At 40.4% G+C, this 15,704-nt stretch overlaps 1 protein-coding gene across 1 annotated transcript in view; it reads right to left on the bottom strand.

Annotated features, from left to right (window-relative positions):
* The window catches only part of SEMA5A (semaphorin 5A), a 104,170-nt gene extending 90,831 nt beyond the window's left edge, over positions 1-13,339 (bottom strand). Inside the window, exons 1-2 of the mRNA XM_063130183.1 lie at positions 13,151-13,339; positions 2,973-3,072 (exon numbers count right to left, since the gene is read on the bottom strand). Coding sequence (XP_062986253.1) covers positions 2,973-3,072; positions 13,151-13,280 — 230 coding nt within the window. The 5' untranslated portion in view covers positions 13,281-13,339. The remainder of the gene's footprint in view (positions 1-2,972; positions 3,073-13,150) is intronic.
* Positions 13,340-15,704: the final 2,365 nt, after the last annotated feature.

Here is a 15,704-nt window from a genome sequence, read left to right as displayed (position 1 = left end):
TTTAAGGCAGCTTTAAAGACTAGCCTTTTCCGGCATGCCTATCCAGATCAATGTAAAATCAAGAATTTTAAAGATGTATTGATTCCTGTTCTAATGTTGTTCCCCGCCTCGATCCAAAGGGAGAGGCGGGTAAGAAAAAAAATTATTATTATTATTATTATTATTATTATTATTATTATTATTATTGGGGTTATCACCAATATGATCAGAACTGAATGTTAACATACATATAAGCAAGAGCTTTGGTCCACTCGTGCTATAGCTGGTGACACCATGGGCTCTGTTCAAACTGTATTGTTTCAGCAACAAGTATTTGTTGTTGGTTGCTTTAGAAAAAAATAACTATCATAGGTGATTTGGATGACAACTCGCCTCGGCCAATGGTCAGAAAAGATGGGAGTTGCAGTCCAAAACATTTGGAGGGCACCATGTTGGGGAAAGTTGAAAACAAAACAAACCATCAGTCATCTGCTAAGCTAGGGTGACCCTATGGAAAGGAGGACAGGGCTCCTGTATCTTTAACAGTTGCATAGAAAAGGAAATTTCAGAAGCTGTCATTTGTATATATAGAGAATTCCCTGGTGAAATTCCCTCTTCATCACAACAGTTAAAGGTGCAGGAGCTGTACTAGAGTGACCAGATTTAAAAGAGGGCAGGGCACCTGCAGCTTTAACTGTGGTGATGAAGAGGAAATTCACCCAGGTTCCCCATATATACAAATGACACCTGCTGGAATTCCCTTTTCAATACATCTGTTAAAGATACAGGAGCCCCGTCCTCCTTTTCATAGGGTCACCCTAGCTAAGCCAAAGCCACTTCCTAAAAGCGCTATTATTAAAATTGAACCTGGCTGAAAGCTTTTAAAAGAACAGTTAACATTTGTGGATAGCTGGAACCAAAACCAGAATAATAAAATGGGGAACATAAAAATATAAAAAGAGCCATCCTGGATCATAACAAAGGTCCATCCAGTTCAGCATTCTGTTCTCACAGTAGCCAAACAGCTGCCGATGGGCAGCCCATAAGTACAACATGAATGCAATAGCACAACTCCCGCTCATGTTCCCCAGCAACCGGTGTCCATAGGCAGGCTTTCTCTGACACTGGAGGTTGCATAGAGCCATCAGGATTATTTATTTATTACATTTCTATACTGCCCAAGAGCCAAAGCTATCAGCAGCTGGATTAATAGCCACTGATAGCCTTATCCACCATGAAACTGTAGCATGCTTAAGTCTACATCAATTGTGTCCTAAATTTAGATCCTGCTGTGCAGGTTTTGGCAAATATGCCTTTTGCAGCACTCATTCCCTCTGCCGGAAAATGCCACTTTAGGCAGAAAACGGAGAGACAGACATATTTAAATAGCCATCTCAGCAGATTCTTCAGCCATTTTTAAGCCAGCTTCACAATTGGTATGACAGACAAAAATACTAGTAAATAGAACACTAATGCAGTTATCATTCTTTCTTCTTCCTCCATGCTTTATGTGTACAATCAACCTTTTTAAAACTGGCATATATGCGCATTTATCCATTTGGACGTTTATCCTTCACTTTTCTTTTTTTGAACTGCAAACAGTTTAAAAACACTTTCAAGTCTGCTTTGGGGATTTTTGCAGAGGAAAGAGATGATGGCATATTGGCATCCGACACAACTGGCTTTTCCCTGGTTCAAACTGAGCTATACTGCAAACTTGTGTTGTCTGTTTTTCAAAGTTTGTCCCATGACAGAGAATCATAGAATAGTAGAGCTGGAAGGGGCCTATAAGGCCATCGAGTCCAACCCCTGCTCAATGCAGGAATCCACCCTAAAGCAGCCCTGACAGAGGGTTGTCCAGCTGCCTCTTGAAGGCCTCTAGTGTGGGAGAGCCCACCACCTCCCTAGGTAACTGGTTCCATTGTCGTACTGCTCTAACAGTCAGGAAGTTTTTCCTGATGTCCAGCCAGAATCTGACTTCCTCTATCTTCAGCCCATTATTCCGTGTCCTGCACTCTGGGAGGATCGAGAAAGGCATGTTTGTTCTGGATGTAGTATGGATGCTTCCAAAATGGCACATCTGTTTTCACCTTAGATGTCAGGTAGAATGCTTGAATGCTTCCCCTATAAAATATTCCCTGTACATAGAAGCTAGTATGTCTGTTACAATGTTTATAGCTTAGCCTTCCCTTTAAAATGCCAATTTCCTATGTACAGGGAGGTTGCTGAGTTTTCTGTACGGGAAAGGGTCGTTCAATGTTGGAATCACCTAACGTCAGTCTGAAATGGTCCAGCCAGAACTGCACCATGTGATTCTTTTGAATGTGCAGCTTAGGTTTAAGTCCTAAACCTTGCAATCACTGCAGGATCTCTCTCTCTCTCTCTCTCTCTCTCTTTCTTAAAGGGCTACAAAATATCACAGCTAATCCTGAAGTCCATGATTGTTAGCATATCTTAAAATGGCAAGGAGGAAAGGAAATTATCTTTCGAATTCTAGTAGAGCCTTCTAATAAGCAACTGAACCTCCTCTGAGTACACATTTATTAAAGAAAGTTTGACCCATGCTGAATGTGAAAACCTATACACAAAGGTCTTAATTCTGTGTTCAGGTACCTACAATTCAAAGGAAATAAAAAATAGCCAAAGGCAAGGGCGGAACCCATATATCTTTTCCCTATATATCTCACTTCTTTCTGTATCATGCTAGCCTAGCAGCTTCTGTAGACAAATGCACTAACGTTATAAAGCCCTGAGGACGAACGCAACCACGTTCAAAACGTGTAGGTACCTGGCACTTTAATAAAACTTTTACTAATAATATTATTGTAGAAGATTACTTGGTTCCGCCCTTGCTTTTGACTATTTTTTACTCCCCTACAGAGTTTTCCTTGCTTTCGCACCTACAATTCAAAGCCTTAAATCCATAAAGTTGCATGGATATAAATAATTTATTTCGCCACATCTGCATTCCAACAAGAAAAGTATTATCTCACCTTGCTCCAACAATAAGTTCTTTTTGCCTTGGATCAAATGTTATCTGGGAGAAGTCAACAGCATTTTCTGCTCTGAATACATGTAGCCAGGGAGCAATTTCTAAAGAAGTAGAAAGACAGAATATTAATACTAATAAAATTTACATAGCACCTTTTGAAGCTATCAAAGCATTTCGCCTATATTAGCTCACTAAATCCTTACAACAGACTTGTGAGCTAGGAAGAGGAGGAGGATGCTGACCTTATTTATTTATTTATTTATTTATTACATTTCTATACCACCCAATAGCCGGAGCTCTCTGGGTGGTTCACAAAAATTAAAAACATTCAAAGAATAAAACAACGGTATAAAACCATAATATAAAATACAATATAAAAGCTCAACCAGATAAAAACAGCAGCAATGCAAAATTACACATTTAAAACACCAAGTTAAAATTTATTTATAGACTGTTAAAATGCTGGGAGAATAAAAAGGTCTTCACCTGGCGTCTAAAAGCATATAATGTAGGTGCCAAGCGAACCTCCTTAGGGAGCTCATTCCACAGCCGGGGTGCCACAGCAGAGAAGGCCCTACTCCTGGTAGCCACCTGCCTCACTTCCTTTGGCAGGGGCTCATGGAGAAGGACCCCTGAGGATGACCTTAGGGTCTGGGCAGCTACATACAGGAGGAGGTGTTCCTTCAGGTAATACCAGCACTTTAATCGGGCCCAGACCTGGACTGGCAGACCTTAAGGGTTCTGTTCTGGATTACTGTATATCCACCCCTGATATTACAATGCACTTCTTCCCTGGCAGTTTCTTCTCTTGTGTTGGTGATACAATATGAGCACAGGCCAGCCTCAGAGTTCAGAACTGGAGAGAATTCCAAGGTTTACAAGCCCATCTTGTTAATGCGGTGCTCCTTTCCCCTTCCTTCTTCTGCTCTCTAGAGCAATCTCTCCCTTTCTTTCTTTTTTTCTTTCTTTCCTGGATTTGCTTTACACACACACACCAGTGCAAGCCATGGTTAATGCATGCCAGGACCCCTCAATCCCTGTTTGTAAACTGATTTAAAACCACAGTTTAAAAGCTCCATCACACCAGGGGTTAACATGCTCCCTATCTTCGCTTTTCCACCCGTGTTTTCGTTCGTCAGTTACTTCCTCTTTCAAAAGAGGAAGTACAGAACGAGCACGAGGCCCATTGAGTCCGCTGTTCTAATGGCGCTGCTTCTCTGGCACACAGCAGGAGAGAGCAGCAATTCCGAGTCTAAAAATACATCGGACTTAATGAGGTGTTTTTTTGTTGCGCAAGGAACGCCAGAAGGGGCGGAACGTGCACAGGAGGCAGACGACGTCATGTGAGGGACCTGAGCAAACTCCGTGAGTGCCCAGTAAAGAGCGTGCCATAAAACGCTTGTTGGATGGAGCTTACAGTCCCTGATTTAGGAGGGAACCATAAGCACTGGCACACATGTAAAACTATGGCATGATTGTGCCACACCTGTAAGGTGTTGCGGGAAGCCCTGAAGGGCCCAATCCCATGGCAAAAGCCAATGAGGCTCGCTGAGCCTGCATTCCTATTGTTAGACTTGGGAAGGGAGCTCACCTCATTACTATCAGGATGCTTCAACTACCATGTCCACTTGCCTGCTCAACTAACTTGCCACCTCAAGGGTGGAAGGGAGAGGAAGAAAACCCATCTGCCCAGTCCCGGGCACTGTACCTGATGCTCAAAATGGGCCTCAGGTGTTGGGCCAGTTGCTTTCTTTCCCCGCTTTCAGTTCCCTCTTCCTCCTCCTTCCAAAAATGTGAACATTTCTCTTCTGCACAGGCATCCATACTTCCCTTTAGGCCTGGCTGGTTCAACATCTGGTGAAGCCCATCATGGTGCAGGTCCCAATGCATAGTTAATTGCAGGAAGAAAGGGAGTGCGGGAGAAACCATTCTGAAGAGGGGAGGCTTACAAAATGGCCCATCTGGACTTGGAAGTACTTTTGTAGAGGAATGAAAACCTCACACGTCTATTTAGGTAGAAAATGAGAAGCATACAGAAAAAATACAACTTGCCCGAGGAACAAGATAAGGTTGCCCGCTTTCACCGGTCTTATTTGTACTGGTTATAGAACTATTAGCGAACATGATAAGAGAGGATGACGATGTTGAGGGAGCAGGATGGAATGAGGAAATAAAAATAAATATGTTTGCAGATGACACAGTATTGACAATTAAAAATAGTTTGAAAAAAGAAGTTATGAGCAAACTAAAAAATATAAAAGGATAAATTTATCTTGGTTTGGAAGAATAGCCCTAATAAAAATGAGGATTTTACCAAAGGTAAATTTCTTATTTAGAATGATGCCAATAAGAATATCAGAAAAAGAATTAAAAAGTTGTCAAAGTATAGTAAATAATTTTTGTAATTGTAATAGAAAAGCGAGATTAAATAAAAAAAAGTTGGTATGTAACGCAAAAAAAAGGAGGGCTGGGGCTCCCAAACTTAAAATTATATTATGTAGCTAATAGGTTGAGACATGTAGTCGAAAGTATGATAGGATTAGGAGATTTAAGTTGGCTGGAGGATAGAAAGAGAGAGGATACAGATTGGAAATTAGAAAATATCTTTTTCAGAGATTATGCAAAGAAATGGGGGGAAGAAATAGAAAACCCCCTTTTAAAAAATCACTGGGAAATATGGCGAGTATACAAAAAGGACTTACTTCCGAGTATTTTCCCAATGTCACCAGTGATAATGATGCAGAACTTTCCAGGAAATTTAAAAGACAAGTTGGGGAAAAGTTTAATAGAGAGAAAGGTAATGAAGTTAAAAGATTGGCTAGAAAAGATGTACTGGAGAAGAATTAAAGGAGAGATTAAAAAAGGGAAATTTAACGTGGTTAAACTATCTTCAATTAGAACAATGGACGAAGAAATGGCTATAGGATAATGGAGAGTGTAGAGTGATTACGAAATTTGAGGAGCTGATTAAAAAAAGAAACTGAGAAAAGGGAAAATAAATTAATAAAAGGGTTAATGAGTGAAATATATAGAATATTAGTGGCAAAGGGGGAGATGGAAAGTGTAGGCAAGGTGGTTTGGGAAACTGATTTGAAGGAACAAATAGGGCAACAGAGTTGGGAAGGGATACGGAAACAAAGAGTGTTGAGAAATATGTCTGTGAGGATAAAAGAAAATTATTATAAGATTGTATGGAGGTGGTACCTAACCCCGGTAAGATTAAATAAAATAAATAAGATTAATTCAGCAAGCTGCTGGAGAGGTTGTCAAAAGAAAGGAACGTATTTACATATGTGGTGGGAATGTGAATTTGTACAAAAGTTATGGAAAATGGTGTTTAATGAGATAAAAGAAATTTTAGGAATGGAGATTGAAGAGACACCTATAGTGGCATTATTATCATTATATGGAAAACTGAATTGTAATAAAGAGACAAAAGAATTGATAACGCATTTGTTAACAGCAGCAAGATTAATGTTATCTAGGAACTGGAAGGTTCAAGGGGATTATCATATAGATAATCACATATAAAGAAATATGTGATATTGCTATTAACGATAAATTCACATGTAATATAAAAGTTAGAAGAGGAATGATAAAAACGAATGATTTTGAGGGAATATGGAAACAGTTCCTAGAATTTGTCTTATCAAAGGGAAGAGGGAAAACACCTCCAGAGGAAGCAATGAGATTTTGGAAACATGAATAAGATCCCGTGGGTGGGGGGAGCACTTTTATGTTAATAGAATTAAGTTAGAATATATGTTATCAAATGTTTATTTTATATTATTGTGTATTATGTAGTATTGTTTTATTTGTATTGATGTTTAATAAAAAGTTTAACAAATTAAAAAAGAAAAGGGAAAAAAAAGAAAATGAGAAGCATGAGAAAGACGACAGCTGCCATTATTGGCTAGTTCAGTGGTTTCCAGCCTTCCATCTTTAGGGCACACTTTTAAAAATAAACACCTGCTGAGGAATTCCTAAATTTCTGCCATGGAAACACTGCAGAAGATTCTGCTGGGGTGTGTGTGGGTGTGTTGTGTTTCAGGAGGCACACTTGGTTCCCACAGAGTACTAACCAGTACCAGAAAGCAGATAATGGAGCAAAAGAAGGTAATGACAAAGGAAAAAAAGAGCATGAGGAACGCAGTAAAGAATGGTGATGAAGAAACATCAAGTGAGTCAAGAAACGTGGTAGAACTTGTATAGAAGAAAAAATGGGAGCAATCTACAAAGTAGTCATCAAATATAATGAAAGTGACATTAAGGAGAAGAGAAGGAGCATGGAGCGCAGAGAAGGGGGAGGAAGATTAATGAATGAGGGGGAAACCATGTTACATAGAAGAAGTGAGTGCAGAAGAATAGGAAGAATACATACATTTAAACTAAAGAAAATCCAGAAAATATTTGTGCCAGAGATGCTCAAAGCTGCAAATTAGAATTTAGAAGTCACAATGGAACAGAGGGCCCAAGTGAGATAGCCAGGAGCGGAATCATCTATTATGCTGCACAGGCTGTATTTAGCCAGAGCATTGCCATATTATTATTCTTAACACCAATCCGCCAGAGGAGATGAGCTGGCTGAGTTCTGCAACAAGTGAAGCTTCCAAACAATCTTTGAAGGCATATGGTACTCGAGTAGTACTACAGTATGCGAATCTAATCCTTCCAATCTGGTGTTTATCTTCTAATGTTCCTGTGATTTCCAGTTCTATTCCACTTCCATTTCTATCAGTTGTTGCTATTTTTCTTCAAATTGAGCTGGGAACGGCGTGAGGATGCTCTGTTACACCCAAGAAACTGAAATGATGAATTGGGAGACTTAACACTTGGCACTTTGAGATATGCCAAACCCCCTTCCAGGATAACAGAATGTTCCGTAATAGAGTTATCTGCAAGCTACGATGTGAAGAGTCTAATTCATCACCTTCATTAGCCTAGGAGCTCAATCAAAAATTCAGTTTTCATGTGGGCAAATAAAACAAACAACAGAGAACTGGATTTTGAACTGCGCTCCCTTTCCATATGTCATCAGGGCGATTCCAGGAGTCTTTTAAAAGTTTTGCTGCATTTCTTCTGCCTTCTGCTACAGGAGATGCTCATTCAATTAATCTTCACTTATGCCAGATTGCAATCAAACCATTTTTCGTGGATTCAGCAGAAGAAAAAGAACTTCTTTAGGAAAGTTTCTCCCAGGTCCCTAATCCTCGCAAACTGAAATAATGTTGATTTAAAGCTCAATCCTATGCACGTTTACTCAGAAGTACATTCCACTATGTCCAATGCAGTTTACTCCCAGGTTAGCAAGCACAGGATTAAAGCCAAACTGGTTTAATGGCAGGTAATTGATCAAAAATTAAATATAATCTGCATATTAAGATATGTGGATGCATAAGACTATTGATTTTTGCTTCTGGCTGCTGTCCTACTGGCTGTGCTGAAAGCTGCACTAATTGTTTCACAGAATCATAGAACAGCAGAGTTGGAAGGGGCCTATAAGGCCATCGACTCCAACCCCCTGCTCAATGCAGGAATCCACCTTAAAGCATCCCTGACAGATGGTTGTCCAGCTGCTTCCTGAAGGCCTCTAGAGTGCGAGAGACCACAACCTCCCTAGGTAACTAGTTCCATTGTCGTACTGCTCTAACAGTCAGGAAGTTTTTCCTGATGTCCAGCCGGAATCTGACTTCCTGTAACTTGAGCCCATTATTTCACGTGCCCTTATGAGTGGTTTTTATGGAAGTACAGGAAGAACTGCTTGAGGGAGAGGGAGCTGAAAAAGACCCAATTCAGGAAACCTCGTGGGTTCTTTGGATCCTGGCCAGAAGTGGTTCACATTCCTTCAGGAAATATGCTCTTCGTGTTCAATGTCTAGAAGGCAGAAGCACTGACTGCATAGTAACTGAAGCTTTTCCACAAACATCTTACTACTAAGGGAAGGTTACTCCTTTGTTACTCCTGCTTCGGCTCCATGTCCTCCACTAGATTTTACAAAACCGATTTCAATAACTATAATTGCCAAATTAAGTAAATTTATCGATTTAAGCAGGTGATCATTACTATTGCAGTATAACCATGAAGACTCAGCTGCTGTTTGCAATTCCTTGGGGCATAAACCATTTAGTCAAAAAATATTGCCAGGAGAAATTGGGATACTATCTACATGCTCACTCCACTGGTGTTACTCATTTCTTCTCCCCCTTACTGAGTAACCATTGCTTACTTTGAAAAAACATATGTGCCAGTTACTCCCCTCATTCATACATTTCGGCATACCCCTCCTCCTTTTCTTTTCTTTTTAGCACTATTGCTAACGTTAGTAGTTGCTAAAATTGCCCATATGTTCACTGCTGGTATCCTGAAATTACACTGACTGTTATGACATTCCCTGTGGTGAAAAGGAGGTCCATTAACAACAAAAATCACAATGAAGTCTTTAAGACTGAAAATTAAGCCACCATACGTCTGATCAGAATCACTCAGAACAAGAACTCATGCATTAATTAATTAATCAATTACATTTATTTCCTGCCTTTCCAACAAAAGGATCAAGCCTTGCAACTGAGAATTTCTCCCAATCACAAATAAACCTCAATTGTAAATTCCTATTATTATTATTATTATTATTATTATTATTATTATTATTATTATTATTATTATTATCCCTTTTATCAGGGCTAAAAACAGATTGTAGCATTATTTTCAACTAGCAAGACACTCTCCAAACTGTTGGAATATATAGGACAAATTCGTCAAGATGGGCTGTAGCTAGAGATGGGTCATAAATTTTTTGGATTCATTTTTTAATGTTAATGGGGAAATCATGTAAAAGGCATCCATTATTATTATTATTATTATTATTATTATTATTATTATTATTATAATTTGTATCCCGCCGTTTGCCCAATACTGGGCCTCAAGGTGGCCATATACAATAGTGAAACATATGCACAAAAATACATATATTAGGGGGAGTGTGCACAAAAATACATTATATTAGGAAATATATTAGAGATGAGGACCTCTAAAGATAACCTAAGCATCCAAGCATGTACATATATTCCTTTACATACTCTGGTCCCAAACCAATTGGGCTTGGAAACAGAATAGAAGCCAATGCACTTGATAAAGCACTGGCATCGCATGATCATATTGAGTAGTCCCACTTTGTAAGTTAGCAGCTCTGTTTTGAACTAACCAAAGTTTCTGAACCATCTTCAAAAGTAGCCACTCATGGCAGTAATCCAACTGGGAGATTGCCAGAGTATTATTTATTTATGTATTTATTTTATTTAAAATATTTATATCCCGCCCTATATCATTAAGATCTCAGGGCGGCATACAGATAAAAACATAGTATAAAACAATAAATATACACCATTAAAAACAAATTAAACCATGATCCAAGTTAAAACAATATATAATTTAAAAGCAATAGATACAGTTAAAACAACGTGCCAGTGAGTTTAACCATCAAAGGCTTTGTTAAAAAGCCATGTTTTTGCTTGGCGTCGTAATGCAATCAATGTTGGCGCCAATCGGGCCTCCAAGGGGAGGGCATTCCACAGTCGGGGTGCCACAACAGAGAAAGCCCTCTCCCTTGTCCCAACATAGCATATATGTCGCATTGGTGGGATGCGGAGAAGGGCTCCTCCAACAGATCTAAGGTCTCGGGCAGGCATATATAAGGAGAGGCGCTCTCTCAAGTATTGAGGTCCAAAGCCGTTTAGGGCTTTAAACGTCATTACCAACACCTTGAATTCCGACCAGAAGCGAATAGGCAGCCAGTGCAGCTCCTTTAAGGTGTTATGTGGACTCTATAAGATGTACCCGCCAGCAGTCTAGCCGCTGCATTTTGCACTAGCTGCAACTTCTGCGTCGTCTTCAAGGGCAGCCCCACGTAGAGTGCATTGCAGTAGTCTAATCGGGAAGTTACCAGTGCATGCACTGCTGTGGCTAGGTTGTCCCTATCCAGGAAAGGCCGTAGCTGGCGGATCAGCCGAAGCTGACCCCAAGTACTCCGTGCCACAGAGTCCACCTGGGCCTCCAGTGACAATGATGGGTCTAGGAGTACTCCCAAGCTACATACCTGTCAGTTATCCTACGTATGGATAACTGTCTCCAAGTGATCTCTGTCCAGATAGCGTCACAGCTGGTATATCATCATAGGCTAATAAAAGGCATTCCTGGTGACTGAAGCCACCTGGGCCTCAAGTGGCAATGATGGATTCAGGAGCATCTCCAAGCTGAACTTTCAGGGAGAGTACAACCCCCTCCAGCACAGACTGAATACCATTCAACTTGACAAACCACCTGCATCAGTATCGCTGTCTTGTCTGGAATGAGCTTCAGGTTGTTGACCCTCATCCAGTTTCAGGACATACACTACTTCACCTGGGTTACATGAGAAGGACAGATAGAGCTGTGTGTCATCAACATATTGATGGCACCTCTGCCAACATTCCCAGTAACCGCACCCAGCTGTAGATGTTAAATAGCTGGAGGGGATCAACTTGGCCCCTGCAGAACCTTGTGATGTAATTGTCAGAGAACAGAGGAATAATTCCCCAAGTACCACCTTCTCTCTTAGAAAAGGTCATCCCACAGCATGAGCAAGTCAATGTCTGTTCCAAAATCAGGCTTAAAACCAGACTGAAATAGATCTAGAAAATCAACTTAATCCAAGAGTGGCCTAAAGTTGCCCTCCATCCCTGGGTCCAGGTTCAGTTTCTTCAAGAACAGCCCAATTATTGCCTCTTTAAATGAAGCTAGTACCATTCCATCTCTCAAGGAGGAATTTACAACCTCCTAGACCCAACTAGCTACCCCATCCTTACTAGATATAACAAGCCAAGATGGGCAAGTGTCAAGCATACAAGTGGGAGGTTGAAATTATCCAAGCAATTTGTCTGAATCCTCATGGCTCAATAACTGAAACTCATCCAATAAAGCTGAACCAGACAATGCTCTCGATACATCCATTATTTCACTAACAGAGGTGTCCAAGTCATGCCAGATACAAGGGATTTTTTCTTCAAAGTGTCTTGTGAATGTATCACAGTGCTCAAGGTCAGATTGTAATAACACCATCTCCACCTGAATCACCTCTGCTGGGTGACACTGAGATGCAATGGAAAAGAACTCCTCCTTTGCCAACCTCACCATCACACAGTAGGCTCAATAATGAGATCTAACAGTGTTCGGTCGATTCAGCACGGATTTTTCTCCAACTGCATTTCAGACGTCGTTCTGCTTGCTTCATTGCCTTCAGCTCCAAGGTGTACCAAGGAACTAATCTGGCTCTGCAAATGGGGAGACGGTGCTTGGGCACAATCACGTCAATTTATTTATATATTTATTTATTTATTTATTACATTTCTATACCGCCCAATAGCCGGAGCTCTCTGGGCGGTTCACAAAAATTAAAAACATTCAAAGTATAGAACAACAGTATAAAGCCTTCATATAAAATACAATATAAAAGCTCAACCAGATAAAAACAGCAGCAATGCAAAATTACAAATTTAAAACACCAAGTTAAAATTTATTTATAGACTGTTAAAATGCTGGGAGAATAAAAAGGTCTTCACCTGGCATCTAAAAGCATATAATGTAGGTGCCAAGCAAACCTCCTTAGGGAGCTCATTCCATAGCCGGGGTGCCACAGCAGAGAAGGCCCTCCACACTTCTAAGTGTTCAAAACACACTTTTCTAAGTGTTCAAAAATGCATACATAAATGCACATCATAATTATGGCGTAATCCACTATCCTTAATCTAGATCAGGAATGGCTAATTTTTCTCACCACATTGTTCATATCTGGCCTTTGGGCCACAAAGCCGGCCTCTGGTGCATTTATCCTCTCCTCTTAAGCGGTTTATTTGCACCAAGATACAGTAGCTGATTCTGAAAAGCCTTTAAACGATGTATGAATAAGGAATCCTTCACCCCAACTGCGTTGCAGACTGGCCCACTTAATCAAAGTGAAACTTAAAATGTGGACCAGCAGAGGCTTCCAGTCATTCAGCTGGAAAGTCATATTTTTTGAACACAGAGAGGTATCTATAAGAAAGCTGGGCAAAGACCGCCAAGTTCACTGTCTACTTTCCTTGAAACATCAAAGTACCTAATTTTGCTCTACATTCTAAAAAAGTCATTGGAAAGACCGCTTCTTACCTTCACTTGTAACAATAGGGTGCTCAAGCCGTTGACACTGGGAATCCTCTGTTGCCATGGTTCTCAAGCATAACATCCCCAGACCTGTGACCAGCATTGCCATCAGAATGGTGTTCTGTATATTGGCCATGTCTTCCTGTGCATCGGTCACATCTCCCTTAGCCAGTAACTCTTCTTGAAGTCAGATGCAAAAAGGGCCTACAGAATGCAACAATAACAGTATTACAACCATGCTAAGGATGGCCAACTTCTATATTCTTGGATCACAAATGAGTTCCAGGTGAGAGGCCCTTAAAAGTGGCCTAGGAAGAATTTTAGGTACATAGATAGATATTAGCCCAAAGGCCAAAATGATATTTTGTCACTCAACCCAACTTCTTTGTGAATGGCCAGCTTATCCCATTAAACATTAAAGAGTCACAGTTATGGGGCACATATACGTGAGCATAGCTGGGACACTGCATAGAAAACCTATGGAGATATTTGTCAACACAGTATGGATTCTCTCTCACACACATTTATGCTACTTCTTAAAACAGTTTTCGTTTCTTTCTGAATGGAACCTTTGACAAAATCTTCCTCACACCTTGATTAAAATTTGGTAAGGACTGTGAGGACCAAGTAAGAATGCTTCATGTGCTAGATCCAGCCCATAATGATTATGCCATAATCCACCATCCTTAATGTAGATCAGGAATGGCTAATTTCTCTCACCACATTGTTCATATCTGGCCTCTGGGCTATAAAGCCAGCCTCTGGTGCATTTATCCTCTCCTCTTATAGAACACGTGTGTGTGTTTGTGTGTGTGTGGGGGGGGGGGGGTAACTACGTTTCTATGTTCATCACATAGCCTTCAATTAAAAACACAGACAATGGGGGAAGCAGAAGAGAAGGTGAAACCTTTTTCTCCTAGAAAGAGGTTATGGAAATAGCAGCATATCTAAAGTGCCACATTTATAAAATATCCATTTCCTTCTTAAATTGTCTATAGAGCTACTTCAAATTATTTGCATTCCACGGCCAGTGCATCTTTGCTATGAATATTCTATGAATCTGTGTTAACGGTTTCTATGCGAGAGTTGTATTTTATATACCTCTGTTATATATGTAGCACTGTTGTCATTCTTTTTATGTAGATTGCCCAAGGGGAATATAAGAATAAATGAGACCTATTAGAGAATACTGCTATTTGCACCAAGGCAATGCTCATTTTTATCTCTTAGCAGGAAATGACTCAGTTTGCTTTGCTTGGCTACCAGAGATGGCAATGGTCTTCGAACTGTGTTCCAGAGAACCCTGGAGTTGCTTTGAAGCAATTCAGAAGTTCCTTAATGACAAGAGTGGTAGACAAACTTCTCTGAAAGGCACCACCTCTTACACTGCACAGCTGTGGGGAATGAGTTAGGTGTGCTCTATTTTGCTCTCTTAGTTCACAAAGGATTGTGGTGAGGCCCCCATACTAAGTGTATGCTAAGAATGCTTTCCAGAATCCTCCGAAATGAGTAGATCTCCTATGGCAGATGTACAAGTGCCTGGAGGAGGCAAGAATTTGAAAAGCTATTGGATTAGAATTTGAAAGCTATTGGAATAGAAACATTGACATGTTTAAGAGGCCAATCCATTTGCTCAAGAAGTACTAAGAGTTACTCAGATGGAAATCCCATTAAGCTCAATAGGACTAACAGGCAAATAATTATGCTCAGGACTGAAGACTTACAACCCAGTTCTAACTAAGACCTCCTGAGCTAACCCATTTCAGGGATGGGCAACTTCTGGCTCCCCAGATTTTTTATGACCTACAATTCCCTCCACCATTGTCTATGCTGACAAGGGCTGCTGAGAGTTGTAGGCCAAAACATCTGCACAGCCAAAGTTGCCTGTCTTAAATACAGGGAGTAAGGTAGGGCGTAATAAAAGTCATACTGAAAAGCACAGTATTATATCCTCATTGTGGTGGCTTCACAGGCAAGTGCACTGGTGCAGTTATACATTTAAAAACTTGTGTGACTGAGAGAATGATAAGAAGGGAAATGGCAGAGGTGTATAAAAATATGCATGGTAAGGAGAAAGAGGATAGGGAGAGATTTTTTACCCTTCTCTCATAATACCTGGAACATCCCATGAATCTAGATAGTGGGAGATTCAGGAGAGACAAAAAGTTCTTCTTTGGACAGCACATAGTCAAACTAAGGAATATTCTACCACGAGTAATGATAGCCACCAACTTGAACCGTTTTGAGGGGGACTTAGGAAAAAAGATGGAGGATAAGGTTATCAAAAGCTGCTAGTTGTGATGGCTTTGTATTACCACCTCCAGTTTTGGAGGCAGTATGGCTCTTGATATGAGTAGCTGAGGGACACAAGTGGGAGGGTACTACTGTGCTCATGTTCTGCTTGCAGTTTTCCCAGAGGCAACTGGTAGGCCACTGTGGAAACAAAGTGCTGGACTAAGCTCTTCTTATGTTTATGTTTTGAATACAGACTAATGAATACCGACATCAGCATTCACTGGAATATATCTGTGTTTTCAGATACTCACAGAATTAGGGCTTT

The sequence above is a fragment of the Elgaria multicarinata genome, chromosome 7 (assembly GCF_023053635.1).
Source record: "Elgaria multicarinata webbii isolate HBS135686 ecotype San Diego chromosome 7, rElgMul1.1.pri, whole genome shotgun sequence".
NCBI classification, from domain to species: Eukaryota; Metazoa; Chordata; class Lepidosauria; order Squamata; family Anguidae; genus Elgaria; species Elgaria multicarinata.
This window is presented reverse-complemented; position numbering and strand designations above follow the sequence as displayed.